Here is a 19,159-nt window from a genome sequence, read left to right as displayed (position 1 = left end):
ACTGCCGTGCTTCATTGGTTAGCTTGGAGCTACAGCTACACCCATGTGACTTTACCTAATTGTGACTACAGAAAAGGTTTCAGTGTTTTAAGTGAGGGGTGTGCTGTGGGACATTTCAAGGCTTGGGCTCAGATATTCCCATCATACTTTTTGGTGCACAGTTGAGGTACTCCCCACAGTGAACAGAGGACGATTGATAGTCCTATCAAAGCTTTCAAAAAGCAAAGGAGTCCCAGAGTGATGCAGTCTCTTCTAGATGTCATTTTCTGAACACTTTGCATTTCTATCAATCAGAAAGATTATTTTAAGGGTAAAGTACACAAAAGGTATCCTTTGAAACTGTGATTCTATCATTCCTAAGTATTTCAGAACTTTCTTTCCAGTATCCTGGAAACTGCCACTGAAGACTCAGCATCTCATCCCTTTCTTAGGTAGTCATCATATTTTTATCCTTTTTTTCCCACTCTACTTTTGGACCCCTTGGCCAAGAAGTGTTAACCAGATGCTTCCATAAAATGCATGCAATGTGGCAATTTGCACCTGCTTACTTTGTACTTGTATCTGTCTAGCAACAGGTATTAATGTCAGTCCATATTGCTTTATATCCACTCAGTTAATTGATTCCAATTACCTTTTGGAATGTAAAATGACCTCCCTTTTAAAGTATAAATATAGTTAATGTAGGAAGCAAGAATACATCCAGGAAGCTATCCAGAGGAACTATAGTCATTTCTTAGCAGTAATAACAAGAAGTGAGTCATAGTAACTAACAATAAGATAAAAAACCCTGAGTATTCTTGATGTGTTCCGAAGCAATACAAGATATATGAAATGCACAAACTAAAATCCCTGTGGTCTCAGTAAGTATAATTCCATCTGATTTGTTTTTGCTTTGCAAAAGATGATTAGTATTTTTGACTGAACATAAGCATTTCCCTATACATCCTGACATACTGTAGGGAAAGACTGTCCTGAGTGTTCACGGTGAAACTGCCAGCCCATCACTTGAGAGGTTTAGGATTGAGTTCTAATCTCAGTGGGGTTTTTTGGGTTAGTGAATGGCCTGTGTGTGAAACAGAGTGGTACAGGTCTTGGAAATACAGTTCTTAACTTGCAGACCTGGCAAGGTGTACCAGGCTAGAAAAACAAAACTAGAGCTGAGGATCTCATTTTATGCCATTCATTTGTCTACTTGTTCTTGAGATTGGCAGGTCACTTTGGTCCCTGACGTATCTCAGAACCATCTCAGGGCTCCTGTGGCTTGCCCTGACAGCAAACGGCCTTTCAACACTGTTCCACAAGCCTGAGCAATTCAAGTCAGAAACATTACCCCTACCATCCCTGATGCCACCATGCTCATCCCACTAGGCCAGAATCTTGCCAAGTGTTGGCCTCCTACTCGGGGTTTGCTGTAAAATCTATGTAGTGAAATCTTTTCTGCCCATCATCCAACTGGGCAGATCATTACGATTTAAAGGTCTGTACCACCTGGGTCAGGCGTTTTCCCTACAAAATGCAGTTTCCAAGTGATAAAACTTCTATTGCCCCCAATAATTCACTCCTGGACATTTCTAAAGCTCTATTTCTCTTTACTTGAAAACCACAACTGTTTCAGGCAGGAACTTATGCCACTGAAAGCTTCAGTTATTAAAAATAAGAATTACATACTCAAATATTTGCAAAATAGCCCTATCCAGTGTTTTGCCAGTACAATATACCTTTGTTTCCTATTTGAGCTGAGCAAGCTTGTGTTGATGTTTGAATTTCTGGTTTTAAAATACTCTCTTAGGAGGGTGAGGTCACTCATGAGTCGAGTAAAATTTCTACATTGAGAAAGAAAAGGGACTAAACTGCAGAAATAAGTTCTGTAATTCCCTGTTCCTGACAGTTCACAGACAGAAGAGAGCAGATTATAAGTTTCTCTCATCTATACTTTATTGCGCCAGACTCGTCCTTTAGCCAAGGAGCTCCAGAACAGATTGTGTTTCTGCTGGGGTGGTTTGTGTGCTCCATAGTATTCCTCTGACAAAGAGTAAAGGCAGACGGATTGTATTTGAACCAGATGTTCAAGTACAGTAAGAATTAGGTCATTTTCTCCCTCCTCAGAGCAGACAGACTGGCCTAGTATCTGGTCCATGATGTTTGTCCATGACAATACACAAGCCTATTAAAATAATTACTTTTTAGCTCAGTTTCTTCCAAGTGGAGTCACTCTATAACATCCACAAGAGAAACTGGGAACTATTTTTTGTTTTCATTTCTGCTAAGAAGTTCTCTATGGCCTAGATATGGAGAGACATAACTTCGAGAGGGAGGAAGGACAGATTAAAGAGAAATCCTTATGACTACTTATGTTACAAGGCAGATTTGAAAAGAGCATGTAAATTTAATATCTGCAGAATAAGATTTGTGCATGACCCATTCCAGTTAATTCTTTTCTATCAAATGCTCTGAAATATTTGCAATAACTTTTTATGCTTTAGCAGTGTATGTTTCAGTTGGCCTGCATATTTACTCAAGCAATAACCTCCAGAATGAAAAAAACTTTGTTGGATCCCTTTCTTACTTTCTGATTCTCACCTATGTGTCTCTTGCAATCATTATGCCTTAATCCTCGCGGGAAAAAAATGCTTTTAACTTACCTATTCATTGCTAAACATAAAAACTCTATTTGTGTGCTACAGCTTCAGCCAACTATTGGCCACCCACCTGATGAAGCACCTTTTAATCCTTACGTGCTGCAAAGGAAGAGGGGTCTTACAGGAGCAGAAAAAGGTAGGCAGAGTAATTTATGTCATTAATACAATTTTCTTCTTTATGCCAGAGATCTCTCCTCAACCCATATTTCTTTTTTCTTGCATATATTTCATACCGTGTTGTGTATTGGTATAGCCACTACCATAGCTCAGGCCTGGTAGCTGAAACTGCCAGATGTCACCATCTGTAATAAAAGTCATTTAGCAGAAATCCCTTTTTCCACGTTGAAGTGAAAGATTATTACTTCCTTGACTCTAAAAGCTGCATCCTTGCACTTCATAAAAGGAATTGTGCCCTGTTGCATCCACAGTGCCAAGCTGGTGCTCAGACTTTCTGTAAAATGCAGTTAAAGATGGGTGCCTAAGAATGAACTACACATAAGGCAGCATTCTGAGTGAAGAACTGTCTGAGGTAGCTAATGGGAAGTACTAAGGAGAAGGGCCAGCCTTTAATCCTCCTTCTGTCAAGGAACTTCCTGGTTTCACATTACGCAGATGCTCAATAGTTAGATCATGTCACCAGGTGGAGGTCACTCTCTTTTGGGGTGTTCTAAAGTGCCTGTAGCTGGACTGCATGTGGTTTCTTTATAATGCCCTCATAAGTCAAACACGCTGATGATCCTGAACATAGAAAAGGTGAATATAGTAGCTGTGGCAGCAAAAATGTCTCACATAATGTTTAATTTTTTCATTGATTGAACTGCAGGTGATCAGAGAGAGGCCTTACCCATGGATACTGAGGTCTATGAAAGTCCATATGCTGATCCAGATGAAATGAAACCAAAAAATGTCACTCTTGACAGGAAATTGTTAACCTTGGAGGAAGGAGAACTTGGCTCTGGCAACTTTGGTACTGTAAAGAAAGGGTTCTATAAGATGAAAAAGTAAGTGTTTCCTTCTATTTTCATGGAGTCTAATATGTAAAAGCTCTAGCCTTTATTTTTTGGAGCAGCAGCAATCTTTGCATGTCATTTGGGGTGACAGACTGTACCTAAGTAATTTGGGCTAACATTCACCAGTTTCTCTCTTTGTACGTACACTCACACACTCATTTTCTGTACACTCATTTTCTTTTCCTCTGTTTGCAGACAACTCTTTGCCTGCAGCATAGCCACCTCCCAGCCATTATTTTTGTCTGTAAAGAGGGGAAGTGCTCCTTATGACTATTTTCTCTCCTGTCAGGGATAGTAGGATGGGAAGTCTGCTGCCTTCCTCCGTAGTTTGTATGGGCAGACATGCTACTCAGTATGTCCCCTCTGCACAGCCTCTCTGAGAAATAGCGTAGTGCGCCATGGACAGCTTACCTGTAGCAAAGAGATTTCCACCTAAAATAAGTATGGTAAATACCTGTTTCATGAAGCTGGAATGTCGATTTTCAAGAAGGCAGAACATGTTGTGACCTCTTTTATCATGTAATTGCAGTAGGAGCAGACCCTGTTTATACTGGCAGGAGTGGGAGCACCTGACTGTTTATGCATTTTCATAGTAAAATCTTACCAGTATGTTGTTTAAGTGCATGGGCTGATTATGTATACACTTTCACCACTTGGAGCTGGAGGCATTTCTTTAACCAAGGTTTTCAGAGCCAGGAAGGATTTTTCTTTTCCCAATACAGTCTGAGGGGATTTGAAGGGCTCTGGTCCCAGCTTGTGTATTTGCTAATCTTGTTTCACACTTGAGCTCTGTCAATCTCATCAGTCACTCTTTCACCTAGTTGTATGAGCTGAAGGTTGCAGGAGCAGGCTTAGTTTCTCAGGATTTCAGAGCACTGCCTTAGGGCCTTGCAATGCTGCATGTTCTAGTCTCACCTCCAAAACACCTCAGTGTTCAGAAAGGCCTTTGTAGCTTTTCTTGCCAGAAAAGCTTTATGGCATTCTTGCCAAAATGGGCAGGAAAATTTTGTCCGGTACATTTGTTTTCAGGCTTGTTAAGATATTTTTATGACTATTTGTAATTTTCTCAGGTTCTTTCTATTCTCTCTCTTTTGCTTAGCTGTCTTCTGAGCATTTGATAGATGTTCCTGTTACAGTCAGGTTTTTTCCCCTCTGAATGTCAATTCTGTCTTTTGTCACAGTTTGTACTATGTGCACAGAAACATGAGATGAAGATTGTGTGCATTTGCACACAGAATTTTCAGCAACTAATCCCAGAACTGGATTCTTTTCTGTAGGGGTGCCAAGCCAGTGGCTGTAAAAATTCTTAAGAATGAGAGTAATGATCCAGCCATAAAGGATGAATTACTGAGAGAAGCAAATGTGATGCAGCAACTGGATAACCCATATATTGTCCGAATGATAGGCATATGTGAAGCTGAGGCCTGGATGTTAGTAATGGAAATGGCTGAACTTGGGCCATTGAACAAATTTTTGCAAAAAAATAGGTATGTAAGCTTTGATTCCATTTCACAGGATTTATCCAAAGGGCAAAAAAGATACACGTCCTTTTTTTTCCCCCCTTTAAGGGCAATTTTAAATTGACATGTTGTTAATGTAATAATTAATGACTGTAGTTACTCTTCACTGGGACATGATTATCTTGTATATGTCCCCTAGCTGTCAAGCATTTCTGGTAAAATAGTGCATTTTGAATAAATGAAAGAGTTTTCACATGTCCTTCAATTGCTCATTTATTGATATGATCACACATCATTTTGCTCAGGACATTCTTATGCTGCCTGTTCTAATTAAAGCTTAGCTAAACATAAGTGGATCAGGTTCCTAGTATGATGTGGGGAAGTTCATAGTAAAGATTTATATTTGAACTTCATGAAAAGTCATGAAAATGAACTCCTGACCTCTTAAAAATTCAATTACGATTTTCAGACATGTCACGGAGAAGAATATAACAGAGCTGGTACATCAGGTTTCCATGGGGATGAAATACCTGGAGGAGAATAACTTTGTTCATAGGGATCTGGCTGCAAGGAACGTGCTGTTAGTCACCCAACATTATGCCAAAATTAGTGACTTCGGACTTTCTAAAGCTCTTAGTGCTGATGAAAATTATTATAAGGTAAGGTTTGCACAAGACATGAAAGCTGTATAGTAGCATAGCTTAATAAGATTATTTTCAGTTGAAGTGCAGTTTTTTTAAGAAGTTGAAAATCAGAAATAATATGTATCATCTATTATTTTATAGCCTCGTAGTAGGTCACTGATTTTCAAAATGCGCGATCAACATTAAGAGATGTGTAGGGAGGACAAAGCTAGTCCCTTCTTTTATTTGCTTACTTCTTTCATTTACTTTTGGTGAACTTGTCATTAGAAGGTTGAAATTTATGGTTGAAATGAGATACTTCCTTATATAAAAGGGGGAAAATGTCTTTGTTGCAGATATCAACTTTTGGGCAGTTAAGATTTTCACCATGTCCAAGGAAAATTTAGGCTAGCACAGTGTAGTATTGACTAAAAGAACTGAATCTGGGGAGGTTTTTGAAGGAATACCATTGGTAAATAATCATTTGATCTAAGCAGAATTTGTTTAGCTTGGTTTTAAATTCATCGGATCTCTGTACAGCTAAAGGGACTGAAATAACTGCCACATTTAATAAGGTAAAAACATCCATGGGAGACAAAGGCTCTAATCGTGTCTGCATCTTTTTTTCTGATATATTGCTCTTACAGTTCAAATTATTTCTTCCTTCTGCCTATTCCCTTTCATCAGCTGTTTAAAACTAATAAGCCAGACCATGAAATGCTTCAGAGGAGGAGCGAGCACATACTCCCTTCTGATGACCTTCCTATGGGAATATTAACTGCTGCCAGAAAAGGCAGTAACATCTTAAATCGCTGCCACTAGCCTAGCCAGAGCTGCTTGTCAGAGGTTTGAGAATTGGTATCAAAGGCCCATTCCCTTTACAACTCCACAAAATGCAGTGGGGTTCTTTCACTAGATCTAGCACTGTGCTGGGACAGCTTGACACTTGCATTGTCGTAACACAGTGTTATGGCATAATTTAATCAAACTGCAGTTTGCCACAAAGTGGTCGCTGTGCTTTGAAATGGAGCATCAACTTCACGTAATAATGAGACTCAGTGTAGCTGGGTGTGTATCTCTTACCCTCTGTGGAGAGCCTAGATGAAAAATCTTACTTTTAAAGAGCAACTTTAAATTCAATGCCACTAAAAACATGACTTCAGGTCATTTAGCTCAGCTTTGCTTTACCATAGATTTCATTTCAGTGCATTGTTTTGAAAGTGGAAGATTAGGAACAATTTTGTAACACTTTTGAAGAAGGTGCTACCCATTCTCTCTAATGCCAACCGCATCAGAAATGTTATGATACTTAGTACAAATGTGTGCAGATCTAAGTTAACTTGGCTTACATGAATTCTGATGATGTTTACTACTTACCACTGTCTCTAGCCTGCTTTTTCTCCTTTCTGTTATGACTTACTTTAGGCACAAAGTCATGGAAAATGGCCAGTCAAGTGGTATGCTCCAGAATGCATGAATTTCTACAAATTTTCTAGCAAAAGTGATGTCTGGAGCTTTGGGGTTTTGATGTGGGAAGCTTTCTCTTATGGGCAAAAACCATATAAGGTGAGTAGTTCTGTCTGGCAATTTTTTTTCTGTAAAAATTCAGAGCAAATTTGAACCAATGCCTTTTCCTACCTAAAAAGGGTTATTGCAGGCCAAAGCAGGCCTTAGCACCCCATCTGTTGCAACAAATGACTCAAAGGATAGCCCAAAAATCAACTCCAGGCCTGTATTAGTTTTATACTAGCATATGTGCTGTAATCATTTGCAACTCGGATGACTGTTCTGGTCACGCTGTTCCAGGGAATGAAAGGTGGTGAAGTTGCACAAATGATTGAAAGAGGAGAACGAATGGAACGTCCTGAAGTCTGTCCAACAGAAGTCTATGATCTAATGAAATTGTGTTGGACATACAAGTGAGTGTGATGTGATGCTCTCTCTTTTAATAGAAGTATATTTTAAGCTACTTAGTTAATAGCCAGAAGGGGGGTGTGGGGGGGTGGAGAGGGGGAGGGCATTTCAAAATACATTGTTTCAGCTAGTGTTCAGCTTACAAACAACATCCAAACAAAGGAGTCAGTTGCACTTTCAAGTGAAAATTATTTGAGTTATTGAGTGTACTATAAGAAGGTGATTTTGCACAGCTGATTTTGCTGCAACAGTTATATACAAAAAATAGGGTATCATAAAAAACAAGTAATTCCACAAAAAGGTCAGTCTGATGTATTTTGAAAAGAAAGTTTGAAACTGAGCAAATATTTTTGTTTCATTTTGAATTGTATTTTGTTTAATTTTCATTTCCAAGACTTTTTCTTTACTGAAATTTCAAAGTCATATTGCCAAATTATTCATTCTATTCCTCAATAATTAATTGTTTTGACCTATTTTTCTCTTCTCTCATTTCTGAATATACTCAGATTGGATCCCACATTGACTTCCTATTATTGAGAGGCAAAACATCTTTTCAGATCATACCTAATATTGCAGAAACATTTTTTTCTGATAACATTTCAGGAGTTAGAATTATGAAATACAGCGAAGGAAAAAAAGCCTACCTGATATTCTTCTTTTTAATTAGTATATTGCAAAAATTTATTTTAAAAGTTTTATGACTTATCATTTTAAACTATTTTTGTTTGTACTTCAATTTTAGGTACCTTGCTTCTTTGTTTGTTTTATTACTCCTAGTACTCTAGAAAGAACGTGGAGCCATAAAATAATTTCTGCATTTTGGTTGGACTCAAAGAATGCCGTAACAGTTCTAGAGTGGAAGGAATCATTTTTTGTTATGATTAATAAGTGTATCATAAAGCATGCTGCTTTTTATTTGTTTGTACTCAAATATCTTTAATATTGGAAAGAAAAAGAAAAAAATTTAAAAAGAAGGCTCAAGTCAGGCAGTGTAACTATCTCAATATGTAATCCATTATCGTAAGGGCTTGTTGTCAGTTTAATTGCGTTCTCCCAAATCAACAAAGAGTTGCAGATATAGAGGAAAGAAAGACGGTACAGCCATATAGTGTATGCATAGGCTTCTCTCAGTGGTGCTAAGCCACTCTGTGTGACCGTAGTACCCATTATAAGGCAGATATTGCACTGTAAATATTCTTTTCTCTAGATTATTGCTGAAGTAAATGAAGTAGAAAATGAAATGGAGCTGATTTACCATTTCTTTACTGTAGTACCTTCACCAACCACAAAATAACAGGCATGATAGTAAATCCACTGACTGGATGCTCTGTAGTGACATTTCCTACTTGGTATTCATTTTGTAGCATCATTTTGGTAGCCTTAAAATATTGTGAGCAGCTTTAAATGAGCTGTTGCTGAGGTAAAGTCCCAAGCGTTACAAGGCCCACGGGCCTTTACAGCTTTCTCCTTTCTATGCAGTGATACTTCTCGTCTTTCCACAGTGTTGATGACCGACCAGGATTTGTTGCGGTCGAGCTGAGATTACGTAACTACTATTACGACATTTCCCACTAACAGCATGAAGAACAGCAGCTTCCTTGCCTCCAGCCAGCACCCCCTGAGAAGCAGTTCAGTTTCCGAAACCAAGCAACTTTGATTTTTGTACTGCCACTTTCACCCTGCAAAGCTCAGAGCTAAGCCCTGTGTCTGTAGGGTTGCGTTTTCTTGCCTTCTGCGCAATATCCAGCCCCGAAATAGCGTGTTGAAAGTGGAGAGGCCCCAAAGCGAGCAGCAAGGACGTCAGAGCAGATGCTTATACTTTTGCTACATTCCATTTCATTTTATTTACAGCTTTATTGGCATTACATTTTGTGGTCGTGTAAAACCTATTTAATGACTTTCAGCCCTCTTCCTCTCTTGTATTTGAATGTGGATTGGAATTTAGATTCTTGTTACTAATATTCTTAGCCCTCAAATGCATTAAGGGTTGTTCCAGCCTTCCCCCTCCCCAAGGAAGAATAGTATAAACATTTCTCACTTTGAACGAAATTCACTGTGAAAGTGTGTTAGTCGATTTGACTGACAGCATGTTTAATTTTACTCCCAGGCCCCTTTAAAACCAAATCGTATTCTTCTCAGTAGTAATGTAGGCAGAGGGGAACTGGGAGATGTGAATTTCTAACATCATCATCTCCTTTAAATATGACCAACTTCTCTCATTCCTCATCTCATGTGGAAGCCCAGCTGTCCCTCAGGGAGTTATTTTTTTCCTGGTGAAACCTGGGAACTCAGGGGCTTGCTCTCATCTTGGAACAAAATATATCAGCACCTAAGACAATGATTCTGGGTTTTAACATAAACTCCATCACTGTGTTCCTGAAAAGACAGCTGTACAGTGAAAAGTGACGGAGCAGCACCTTTCTTTGTCTGTGCTGTTTCAGCCTTCTCCAGAGATATCTATTCCATGTATCTCTTTGGGTATTCCAAAGCTCCTTGTGTGGTGTTTTGAGCAGCAATCATTTCTATCTTTTTCCAAACCTTTCTTGAAAAGCATTTGTGAGAATTCACCACACCTTATCGCCTCTAGAGCTAAATTTCACCCCTAGCTCAAATATTTAAAAATGAGCATATGGACATCCAGTTTACTTTTGTCCACTCCTAAATGTTAGTATTTGTCCTGTTATTAATTCCTGTGAGCATCTCAGGAAAAGGTATTTGTCTTATCACTCTTTTGTAATGCACCGTGCATCTCCATTAATGTGCAAGTATAGCAATGGTAGTAACAAATAACATTATCAACTTCTGATTCTATTTTTGCCCTTATGCTTTGTTTGTCCAATCTCTTTTTAAATTTTATAGATATCAAAATTTCTATCACTTATTCCTCACAAGCAGCTACATTACTGGCATTTACATATATCTCAGGAGTCTACATACATTGCATCTGCTAGATATAGAGATTTTAGAAGAATATAAAGAATAAGATTTAGAGTTAGATATATTTATTGCATATGGCTGATTAGAACATACATGTTTAATTGTTGTGTGAACAGGGTATTCTTAGAGAGGCAGTGATATTTTTTCACTAGCAAAGAAACTGTGTGGGCAATTACAGTCAGAAAGTGTGAAATAATTTTTGTAAAGGAGATGACTATAAACAAATGTAGGAGTTACTGTAATTTTTTTTTCTTTTTACTAAGTTTATGGTCTATTTTTCAAAAAATACCTGGTGATTTTTGGTAGTTTAATCTCAGGTGGCCAGTGCAAGATGCTTCAGAAAGCACATGCTAGTGAAAGATAACTGAGTGCAACAGACCATGTTTCAAATGTGACCGAATGTGACTTATATTGAAGATGATTTATTTTTTGTTTTTGTTTTTAAGAAACATTTTTCTACAAGAACAGCTTGTGTAGAAGTTAGCCATAGTTATATGTAGGTGTTCTGTTGCTCTAATCTTGTTGCAGAGAAATTGTTAGCTCTACATGTGCAATTAGTACATTCATGGGGATATTAGTTATAAAGAAATTGCACAAATCTCTACTAACCAGTGAGTGACAGTACTCGATTTCCCTGAGAGAGAGAGAGAGATATCTCTACATATCTCTCTCTTTTAAAAAGTGTTATCTGATATAACAAAACTGGAGGAATATTTCTTCCCCTCTCTTCTGAGTGAATGTCACTTTCTGGTGTTACTTGATTATTTTTAACTTCACTATTATGTAACAAAAGTTTACAATGAGAATATAAAGTATTGTGAAATAAACTGATTAGGTTTTAAAGTTGAAATTAAAGACAGTGTTTTACAAAATACATTGTTTTAACAAGACTCCTTTAATATTTAAGTGCTTTCTAAAAAATGCTGATGCTGTGCAGAGCGTGTATATTTACTGAGTTACTGTGATTGTTGTGTAAGGTCGAGATTCCCCTGTTGACACTGAAAGGCACCTGACACGACAGATAATCCCACTGAAGCCTGGGCTGCTTTTGGAGCTATTCAGGACTAGCAGGAAAATCTCCCAAAATATGCATGTTGTTATTATACCTAAGCCTTTGCAAGGTACTGCTTTTCAGCAATACTGTGCAGGATCTGGAAGGGCGGAGGTGTCAGGAGTCGGTGCAGTGTATCAGCTGTCCAAGGATTTCTGCGTTACAGGTATCAGCTATGCGAGACTTAAGTCACATTATACCACATGGAGCCTCCCTCAAAGGTGCAGGCAACTGTTCTAGGTGTTCTGAAATAACAACAGAGAGATCTTAGTCTCTCATTTAGCTTTTGCTGCAAGCTCAAGTCCTCAGGAAAGCAAAAGCTGGATGGGACTGAATGTGAATCTGAATAATAACAAAGGCCGAAAGGTAGACAACTCTTCAAGCAGGTACTTACCTTTGGCAGGGATCAGTCAGTGACTGACTGACTTACACTGTACTGCTGTGGTTGTTTTCCTGCGTAGCAAATCTGGCCTAATTGTTCCCACTTCCTACTTGTGGGACTGCACCATCAACTGATATGAAGGGGCTTTTGTCCTTTGGCTGTCTGGATTTGGTTGTCTTTACTTTTAGATTGACTCATATCAGAAATGCCATTTGGCAGTGTAGCCTCACAAGTAATTGTCACAGCAGAGGTAAAGGGTAGCAAACTACAGCATGGAGGAAGGGAGGCTGGTGTGAGTAACTCAGAGAAGAAGGAGCAGGTGAGAACATGTTAAACGGGTTTCTCGGTGAAGGAAAACAGAGTTTAATTACAGCTTTGGTTAGGGGTCAAATCCAGAAAATCATGGAGTTTTTTTGGAGCACGGGAGGCCGTGCAGCTTTTCCCGTGAAGACCCACCCAAACTTCTTAAAAACCTCCGTGCAATCTCCACCTGCTTCAAACACTGTGCAAAAAGGGGACTTTTAATCAGCCAGTGAAAAATAAATACCCATAATTTTCACACCTGAAATCGTCACGGTCAGAACTGCAGGTTTGCTAAAGAGCGCATCTGAGAGCGGCCTGCGCAGCCGGGTTGTGCGCTGTGGCAGCCGTATGGCCTGGCCCTGCCAGGAGGTGGCAATACTTGAACGCTGTTAGACTGATGCACTTGTCCCAGCATTTCTGGCACTCTCCCTTCCGACCTGGCTGTTGGTGTGCCTGTGCAGTACGGGGCAACTGCTTGCTGTGAAGCAAAGTTCCATGTGAGGACAAATGGTCGATGATTTATGTCGTGAATGGTTAGCCATGGATGGTTAACGAAGACTTCTGAGACTGTGTCCCCTTGTCTTTTAAGTGATACCAGCAGTGGAGGATTGCAGGCAGAAAGATACAGAATATGTCCCACAAGTACATAGAAGGGAGTGAGGGTGGCATCTGGATTGAATAGCACAGGGCAACATTAAGCCAGCAATTGTAATTACCAGCCCTAAGTTTAGTAAGGACAGAAAGCCTGTAAGTCATGCAGAAAAAGAAGAAGAAGAAAAAAAAAAAGAGAAAAAAAAAAAATGCACCGTCTGATTCTTGACAGTGAAGAAAAACAGCAGTGAAGAAAACCAGTATCGGACTTAAAGCGATCCGAGACTCAGATGGAAAAGAGCCACTTCAAGAGTCAGTATCACCGTTCCCCAGCAGTGTGTCCCAGTGCTACACGCCATGGTGCGATGCGAGACAGTGGCACAACCGCATTTGGGCCCCGGCTCTCCCTGCCGGGGCGGCTAGCGGGCCTGGTGGTAGCGGGCAGTGGTTGTAGGGCTGATGGGCAAGACTCAACAGCCAAATGCCTGCCTCCTGCTGTAACTGCAGGGAGCTGGGGGCTGAGACACAAACACCTTTACTGGGGCAGCCAGGTAACCTGTGTAGGTTTGCAGTTGGAAAAGGAGGGGAGGAATGAGGGTGGAGCATGCAGCGACTGTCAGAAAGACGAAGTGTGTAGGGAAAGAAATTGTCTCCTATTAGATTGATTAATAGTGCTGGAAAAAAGAGACAAGCCTATGGCATACACGTCTTCTTCCTTCAGGCTTGTATTACACCATGGATTCCTGTGAAACAACAGTCAGAGTGATGTAGCGCAAACCCAACTGAAAACAACAGTCCTCCAACTACCCAGAGCTCTCTGTAGCCAGGCTAGCACTGTGCATCAATCTCCAAATGGGTATTTTTTCTTTTCTGTCATATATGTGTTAATTGAGGTGAATATCCACTGGGTTCCTTGGCATATAATTAACTCTGCACCGAGTATAACCACTGCTTCCCTGAGGCAGTGGAGATGTGCACGTTTCCCAATAACCAGAGAAGCAGAGGAAACAAGAGGCAGCTGGGGAAAGCATTACACTGCTGTCCATTAAAATTCATAACTTTGAATGCAAATAGCACCTGGATGACCAGTCCAGTATAAAAGTGCACAGATCATTAACTCCCCACATCTGTCTACTATCGCAAATGCCTTAAACTGCCAGGGTAAGAGCTTGTTAAGTCCAGGTCTTGCTTAACTGTGACGCAGTGCTTGTGGAGGAGTCCCACTGCCACGCAGGTGCCGCTACAGCTGCCCGCCTGGCACGCCCCATGCGACAGCGGGTCAGTAAGCTGAGTGCCGGGCTCCCTCTGCCTCTGTCATGTTAGAAATACAACCTGCAACAAAAAAAATAGAAACAACTTTGCAAAGAAGGGTTCAATACCACAGAAAATAGTGTGAGCCATCAGCCCACGCTGCAGCGCAAGCATTACTTTGCATGGATACTCACTTGTCTGTCCTGCCGCATTGCCACCAGCCAGTGGCTGCATTGACATCAACATCTGTTCTTTCTTCTTCCTGCTTTGTTAAATTGAAATTGTGCCAGTTTCAGCAAGAGTGCCAAGACTGTAACTACATGCCTGAGTGACAGAACAGGTAGCAGAGGCCTTTTATAGCTGCCTCTTGCACAGTTTGAAGACTTGGCTTTAAAAACATTACACACACACACACATGCACACACGCACATGTAGTTTCTTGTCATTCTTTCCTACCTGTGTTCAATAACGCCCTGTCCTACTGCCTCAGTTCTTACTACATAGCTACTGTAGCTGTATCTTCAGATCTTGCTCTAATTTGTGTACCGATTTCATCAATGTTATCAAATGATTTCTGTCTGACTGGTGTATCAGGTCCCACCTCCAGTACCCTGAAGGTGAATGACCAGCTGGTAAAGAATTGCTGGTGTTGGTCTTGAGTAGTATTTCTAGAAGATAGCAAGGAAGTGGCATGGAAGGGAACGGCTGTGGGGAGCAGGGATACATCAAGAGATGCACTGGAGAAACAAGCTCACTGAGCTTGCCAAAAAGCAGGACTTACTTAGGGGTATTTTTTCCACTCTACTTTGGAGCAGTTGTAAATTGACTGTTTGGCTTGGTTTGATGTTTCTTTTCCCAACAGATGTGTAATTTGGAGCCAATGCTTCCCTGTTTTTCCACAGTAATTCCACAGTAATCTTAGCCATAGCTGGGTATAAACACCTAGATTATCAATGTCACTTTATTTCAGCAAGATTTCCACTGTTGCCAGTAAATGCCCCAAACTGGGCTGTTTGTGTATGTGCAGCTACATTTCTCTTCCAGCAGCTTCCACAGGCCTCGTTCTTGTGACTACTATGCAAACAAGTGCTTAAATTACAACAGGAGCACCAGCAGCCAGCCCCCTCCCAAAGCCCTCATGCTCCCTCTGACCATCGAAGGACAGTGCAGAGAAGTGATGCACAATAAACTTCAGCCACCATCAAGAGGAAGGCTCCTAACCTCTCTCTCCCAGCACGGCTGGTTTTCTAGGCAATATAGCCTCTTTAAGAGAGCAAATACAAAATGGTACAGATACTTAGTATCAGATGGCAAGGGGTAACAGGACCCCCCACACACACCTTGCACTGAGGAGCCGCCTCAATTTTTGCAGGCTCCCGATGCACTAGAGCGTAAGCGCTTTATTGTTTTTTTTTTTTTGCAAATGTGTTGTTGACTCTGTCATTGATGCATGCATGTCTTTGGCTATTTTAAAATCTTATATCCACTGGTATTACTGCTTCCCCAGGCGCATGCAGTAATCAGGTACTATTTTTACACTCTTCAGTCAACCATGACTTCCTTTTTATCTGTCCACTCTGTAGCTGCCGTAGGGAGTGAGCATGGCATTCCTCATCTTTTTGTGGTTTCTACTTATAAGGAATAGGCAGGACAAGTAGTGATTCTTGTTGGTGCTGGAGTACTACACAAGTTAGATTACAGGATGAAGTACAGATTGAATCATGTCTCAGAAATTCACCCTCCAGTGTCACATTGTACCCGAGTTAATGCAAACCAGAACTCACACGACACAAGCACAAGTACGAAGCTCTCAGTTTGTTCCCAAAGCTCCCACAGCTTTTTCCATGCCAGCTATATATATATATATATATACTAAAAAAAAAAAAGAAACTAACAATACAGCACATTCCTGTGTTTGTTTGCAGAACTGTATGTGGGCAATTTCTTGAGTCATTTAATTACAAGGAACCTGAGGCCTGAACAAAGAAATATACGCAAGGTTTGCTTGGTTATTGAGGGCAGTCCTTGTCTTCTTTTCCCCCAAAGTGGAAAGGTCCCAAGGTGTTGAAGTGCAGCTAGAAGGAATGGAGGCATCAGATGCCACACCAAACCTGGACACTGATACAGCTGTGAGACTGCTGGTAACTGCATCTTTTGCTTGCAAACTGCATTATTTGATGGTAGTACACTGCTGGGCCCATGAAGCAGGTACACCTTTCTGCTTGGCCACCAAGCATCAGCAGGATCCTGCTGATTACTACCCATCATGCGTTAATAAGCGTTTGGGGGTGAGGGGGTGTGGAAAATACTGGGAGAACCTCAAACCCATATCTTTGTTTACACTATAACACGCACGAGCTATGCTCCCCACATAGTGCTATGTTGTGGGGAAGCAATCAATCAGCCCGTCATCCTGGGAAGACCAGGGGACTATGACATACACACCAAAGCACAGAAAACAGTTAAAGAGCTATGTCCAGGTCCAGGGCACCGTCATACAGTCCTGTAGCCTCTCAGCCATGTTTTTGCAGGAGCATCTCAAGAGCAACAGGATGAGTAGAGCCACTTCAGCAACTAATAAGAGAAACTGTCAGGAATAGCAGTCATAGCTCTGAAATAATATTTGTTGCAATTACCTGCTGACAGTATTTAAATAAGGAATGCCATGCCACCAAAAGCAGAGCTACGTGAGAATGTTCTGTCATTGTTTTATTGAGTGCATTAGCTTTTGTTTTTTGTACAACATTCTATTATCTCTTAATTTACAGGTACTTTGCTTAAACTGTTGTACAGGACGTGATGTACCAAGACAGCATTGCTGAGGACAGCCACCTTGCGTATGTGTTTTAAAGATCTGAGTTATACAAAAAATGAAAAAGTATAAGGTCTATTTTTTTTACATATGTTCCAGTGCTATTCTTTCCATTTTACTATATTCCGTTCCTACTGTCTTGGGCAAAGAAGCAGTCTTGAATCTGACTGTCACATTTTATTTTATTGCCGACTAACATGAACTTTAAATTATCGATTCTGGTATTGAGAAACAAAGACAAGCAACTAAACAAACACCTAGGGGAAATACATCAGCTTCCCCCCTCTCCTGCTGCCTTCCTGGTCTCCCATCCCCTCAGAGCCTTTGAGGCGGCCATGGACAGCGCAGGAGATCAGAGTCAGCCACTGCGGTTCCTCTTCTTTTGCTGGTGCTTTTTTCTCACTGCACTGCTCTGATGTGGCCTTCTCCACCAGCTGCAGTCCCTCTAGAGTCAGTCATACCTCCCCCAGTGTCTTCTGTGTGCCTGCCCCTGCTCAGGGGGTTTCTTCACTCCAGCACTTGCTGGTGGCATCTCTTTGCTCCAGCCCTGCTCAGGCTGTGGACCAGTACAGGATGGTCTGTGGCCTCCTCCTTCCAGGTCACCCCTGCAGTCCCCAGCTGCCAAGACCCTCCCAATTATGCCCAATGCACCTGCTCACTTCTCAGTAGGACTTTCTGCCACACATCCCAGAGTCACCAAACCACTTTACACATGAGTTACCTGGGGGCAAAATGAATCGTTTTTAAAGAAGTAGCTTAAAAGGTCATTGGTACATAAGGACAGTGTGAGAGTGAGTGAATGAGTGGGATTTGTTAATTCCGAGATCCCCCCAACTGCTGTGTTATCTGGGGTTAGGGCAGCAATGAGGACATTCGTGAGTGCTATGGAGCAAAGAGCAATGTGCTCTGAGCAAGTGTTGTGCCTTGAGCAGCCATGTCATGGCCCATGATGAGGGCTTGTAGGACTGGAATAGTACAGCTAAGTAATTCTCCATAATGTCAGGGGGAACTGTTCCAAAGGTGCTGTTTCAGTTATCCCTAAAAGCTGAGTTATGCTAAATCCAGGGGACTGGAAGTGCTCAGCAGGGAAAGCAGCCCCGGTGGGCTGAGAGCTGGTCACGCACCCAAGGAGCCCCCCACAGCCCTCTGCTGCCCAGCAGTGTGTCCTGGAAGGGTGCCCACACTGGGCACCTCAAAACTGGCCACACAGACACAGATCCAGCAGCGGAGACGAGGGACATGCTAGTCCTACCAGCCTGCTGAAATGCCAGGGGGAAAGAACAAGTGCACGTGTGATTTTAGGTCTTGTCAGCACTAGAGTTCTCGTAAGCAACCACAGCGGTGGGGCTGGGAGGCAGAGGGGGAAAGAGAGAGGAGCTGGGGAAAGGATTTGGGTGAAGGCAGAGCTTGCAAGCTGTCCTCCTCCCAAGCACAGAGAGCCTGCTATGCTCCACACAGGCCTTCCCTCCTTCCTGATCCCCCCCCCCCCCAGCTCTTTATTTGCTTTCTTCAGGCTCACAAACTCTTCCCCAGCTGCCAGCATCCTGAAGCCTGGGGAAACAGTAATGAGCGACCATGCCAAGTGGTAGGAATGTGTAAGAGGGTTTAACCTGGGGGAACGGGAAAACAAAAAGCAGAAACTGGTGTTATTGGTACCCCTTCTCTCTCCACAGTGTGGTACATGTTGCATCCTATGCCCTATAAGAGTGCTCTTCAAGGTGTGGTCAGGCACCACTGGCAGGCTGTCTGCCACCAGAAACCATCAATTCAAATGTAATGCAGTGTAGCTATACAAAAACATGCACACACGGCTCCCCAAGCCAAAAATCACAGCAAAAAGTATAGTGTGTTGGGAGGGGAGACTAAAAATAATGAGCGGCTATTCAGAGACTAACCTACTGTTCACTGGATTGGAAATGCAAAGCAGTGTGATGGCAGTGGACTAGCTGGCCCGTAGAATTTCCTCCAGAAGGCTAGCTTGTGCTTGGATTTAACCCCACTGCACAGCAATCAAAGCATGGGGAACCTGCACCACTCTTCAGAGTCATCCAGTGCCCACCCCATGCATTCCCACCCTGTCGGATTTGGCGTGCACAGACACAGAAGGCTAGTTGCATGAGATGTTTATTTGCCTCTCTTCCCATGTTATAGGGGAAAAGTTCTTGTTTCCTTAAGCCATTTCAGTC

The 19,159-nt window shown here is 41.6% G+C and overlaps 1 protein-coding gene across 1 annotated transcript in view; it reads left to right on the top strand.

Moving 5' to 3' along the window:
* The window catches only part of SYK (spleen associated tyrosine kinase), a 34,712-nt gene extending 25,050 nt beyond the window's left edge, over window positions 1-9,662 (top strand). The window contains exons 8-14 of the mRNA XM_050913118.1: window positions 2,685-2,775; window positions 3,463-3,640; window positions 4,927-5,136; window positions 5,579-5,768; window positions 7,158-7,298; window positions 7,539-7,651; window positions 9,149-9,662. Of these exons, the coding sequence (XP_050769075.1) occupies window positions 2,685-2,775; window positions 3,463-3,640; window positions 4,927-5,136; window positions 5,579-5,768; window positions 7,158-7,298; window positions 7,539-7,651; window positions 9,149-9,221 (996 nt within the window). The 3' untranslated portion in view covers window positions 9,222-9,662. The remainder of the gene's footprint in view (window positions 1-2,684; window positions 2,776-3,462; window positions 3,641-4,926; window positions 5,137-5,578; window positions 5,769-7,157; window positions 7,299-7,538; window positions 7,652-9,148) is intronic.
* Window positions 9,663-19,159: the final 9,497 nt, after the last annotated feature.

Source organism: Gymnogyps californianus, chromosome Z (assembly GCF_018139145.2).
Source record: "Gymnogyps californianus isolate 813 chromosome Z, ASM1813914v2, whole genome shotgun sequence".
NCBI classification, from domain to species: Eukaryota; Metazoa; Chordata; class Aves; order Accipitriformes; family Cathartidae; genus Gymnogyps; species Gymnogyps californianus.
This window is presented reverse-complemented; position numbering and strand designations above follow the sequence as displayed.